General features: G+C 32.8%; 1 protein-coding gene across 1 annotated transcript in view; it reads right to left on the minus strand.

Moving 5' to 3' along the window:
* The window catches only part of MCCC2 (methylcrotonoyl-CoA carboxylase 2 (beta)), a 36,825-nt gene that overhangs the window by 11,530 nt on the left and 22,005 nt on the right, over positions 1-3,290 (minus strand). The window contains exons 9-11 of the mRNA XM_010282814.1: positions 3,240-3,290; positions 1,865-1,937; positions 1,580-1,656 (exon numbers count right to left, since the gene is read on the minus strand). The exon at positions 3,240-3,290 is cut by the window's right edge and continues 51 nt beyond it. Coding sequence (XP_010281116.1) covers positions 1,580-1,656; positions 1,865-1,937; positions 3,240-3,290 — 201 coding nt within the window. The remainder of the gene's footprint in view (positions 1-1,579; positions 1,657-1,864; positions 1,938-3,239) is intronic.

Raw genomic sequence — 3,290 nt, forward strand, 5'->3', positions numbered from 1 at the left:
AGGGCAGATGGCCTCTCCCCATCTTCTAGGAAAAGACCACTTCCTAGCAAAGATATAATAGTAGATTCCAAGCTCCTTTTTCAACTAGAAATAATCTAAATCAATAAAGTTCCTCAGGTTATTTACACACTGCTGGTAAAAAAAAAAGGTATGTAGCACAGCAATGTTAAAAACCTCTAACCTCTTCCCAATACAAAACCAGCAAAACTTATGAAAACAAAGAGGAAAGAAAAATCATAAAGCATAATTTTTAGCTAGCTTTTTCAGGGCGCCACTCAAAAAGCATAGTGATGAACATGGTAAAAAGATGTGTCACAACTCATTACAAAAAGGAAAAGAAAAAAAGGAACATTGTTAGATTATGATGCTTACAGAAGCAACATCGACAAAGGTCTCTCTAGGATTGAAACAAGTGAAACTTGACCATCCCCTCTTACAGTACCAATATACCAGCAAAAGTCAGCAGAGGAAGATTTCTTATATTTTTTTTCTTTGGTAGGAAAAATGTTGCAGCACTAAATTATCAGAAAAATACTGGAAGTGTTAGAAATACTGAAAGAGTTACTTTCAACTTGGAAATAACTTTGTTAAAACAAATACTAGCTGAAAACAATGTCACATACTGCACTGCTCCAAGTTGAAAGTATTCCTTTCAGTACATGAAACCCAATTCTATGTATTATCTTACCACAGCAATAAATCAAGTAAAATTACTTTCTTTCTCCAAATCTCTCATCAAGGCTTTCTTTTTCCTATAGATTTTCAGTACTGACTTCCTCACCATTAGTTTGAGGAGCCTGCTAGAACAAAACTACCATACGTAATTGCTATTACAAAAAATTCAGCTTACAGTTTTTTGAAAAAGTAAAGAACTAAACCAAACAACAAAGAACAAGGTTAAGTAATGACTCTGTCATACCCAGAAACTCTTATCACCACCAATCCCCCAAACACAATCTGTAAAGCACTGTTAACTGTAATGCAATCACAATATTCCATCAAGGATACCCTTTAATTCACAAAACAGGTATTTTAGTTCACAGGTTTTATGATACTGCACATGTTTTCTCTCATTAGTCTAAGCCAGGTGCTGCCACTGCAAAGTATGAAAATTAAATCTCTGGTAAACCAATGAACTAAGTACTGGAATCCAGGTTTGAAATTTTCCAGTTAGTACAAAAACAATGATGTGATTTACTGTAGTATTTCACAGTTTAGAGGATAGGAGTTACAACTAATTTTATGTATTTTATGCAATCAGTGTGGAATTTTCTTGTAATAGCTGTAAGTTTCAGGATATAATATTTCAACTGTGTTGCAGTCAGACAAATTCAAATGCTGATTTTCTAACCGTGTTTTCCTATTGATCTATGTACTTCCTATCAGAAGAATCTATAGAACACTGTTTCTAAAATATGGTCAATTATTTTTACAGTTTATTAAGATATTTCATGTTTACACAAAAAACGTGAACCCAATCCACTTTCACAATTTAAAAAAGTTCCTCATTTCAAGAGTAAGTTGTCCACCAGAAGTTTTGTTTCTCAGTGGCAGAGAAGCTGATAATCTATTTATTTACCTTTTTTGCTGACTCTGAGAAAAGGACTCCATTGTTTCCAATAATTCCTACTGGATAACCAAATATTCTTGCAAATCCTGAAGGAGAAAGATAAATACGTAAATTTTCACATATATTTATTTTACCCTAACATACAAAGGCAACACTTCCTCTTGATAACAAAAACTGCTATTCTTTTGAAGAAAAATGTTACTAAAAATATCAGTAGGTGAGCCAAACAGAATGAATCCAACCATAAAAACAGTGGGAATACATACATAATAATCATTTTATACTTCTGAATACCTGTAATTAAAGTATCCCCATACAAGGCTTTGAATTCATCAAATTTACTCCCGTCTACAATTCTAGCAATGACCTAAAGAAAAAAATAGAAAAATAAAATGAAATTCCTAATCCTTCATAGTTTTTGTTTAGAAAGAAAGGCCATGCTAACATATAACTTACTTAAAATAAATATTCTCCATTTAGAGAACATCAACCAGCCCATCATATAAATAGTCCAATGGCAGGCAAATCCTACTTACTTTTTGAAGTGTGATTTATCTACATGTTTATAAAAAAGGGAATTTCAAGATTAAGAATATTCTAACTAAACCATTTAAATTACACAGGAACAAAGTTTTCCTGATTAGTTAAATTTCAAAGAACTGCAACCTCCGGTTATATTAAACATTAATCAATAGACTTACCTTTATAAAAGAGAAAAACATATACAGCCATGATTCACTCACTTAGAATTAAGTTTATTTTCAGCTTTGCTTAAGTTTGTGACATATAAAAATAATTAAGATCTGTTCTGAGGTTTCTCTGAGATGCAAAGGAGCCATTTTATATAAATTTAGATCCATTGCTAGGATGACATTTGCCAGAAGATATTTATTTCAACTTTAAAAGAACATAAATCCAAGCTATTACAACTTTTGGGAGTGCAGTATAAGTGAGACTCAATAAAAGTGTTCATCTTTTTTTCCCTTAATGCAAAGCAAATCGTAGTAATTTCTGATAAAGTACTAAGACTCTTCCTAAAATAAATGGACTTGATGATCTTGAAGGTCCTTTCCAACCTAGTGTTTCTGTGATTCTGTGAAATATTTGGTTGGTAGTGAAAAAGGCTCTGAATATGGGACTGATGCAAAATACGAGAAAGGACGTGGTTTCAGATGAAGGTAGGGAGGCAAATAATTACACTAGACCAGCAGCAGAGTACAATAGTCTCCATAAGTGGTTGGGAGTGCACTGAATTGTTTGGGGTGCTTATCCTCCATAATTTTTTAGGTATTTGATATTTGCTTTCACAGGATTAGCAGAAGAAGAAAGCTATCACATCATTCGGCATGTCTATAGAAAGCTTTGCCAATGCAAAGTTCCCTATTTTCTGGCAGCTTTTTCAGAATGTTATCAATCTCTCATCCTTGCTCATCCTTCTTAAAAGTACAACCAAAAACCATCGTATTTTCAATGTCATTGCCACTGCAATGGATCTGCTCAACAAAAATATAAAAAAAAAGAAAAGATTTAATGAATTTTTCTAAATAGTCACTATATACCCCAAATCAGATTTCTGTAGACAAACTATGATGATACAAAGAGTGATTTCCTGCAAGAAAACTGAGTGCATGTGTGTACGGCCATGTGAATCTTGCATTTATATTCATACCTCTTTGACATCAAAATTTCTTTTTAGCTGGTCACCAACTATTCCATATAT

The sequence above is a fragment of the Phaethon lepturus genome, unplaced genomic scaffold (assembly GCF_000687285.1).
Source record: "Phaethon lepturus isolate BGI_N335 unplaced genomic scaffold, ASM68728v1 scaffold10632, whole genome shotgun sequence".
Classification (NCBI taxonomy): domain Eukaryota; kingdom Metazoa; phylum Chordata; class Aves; order Phaethontiformes; family Phaethontidae; genus Phaethon; species Phaethon lepturus.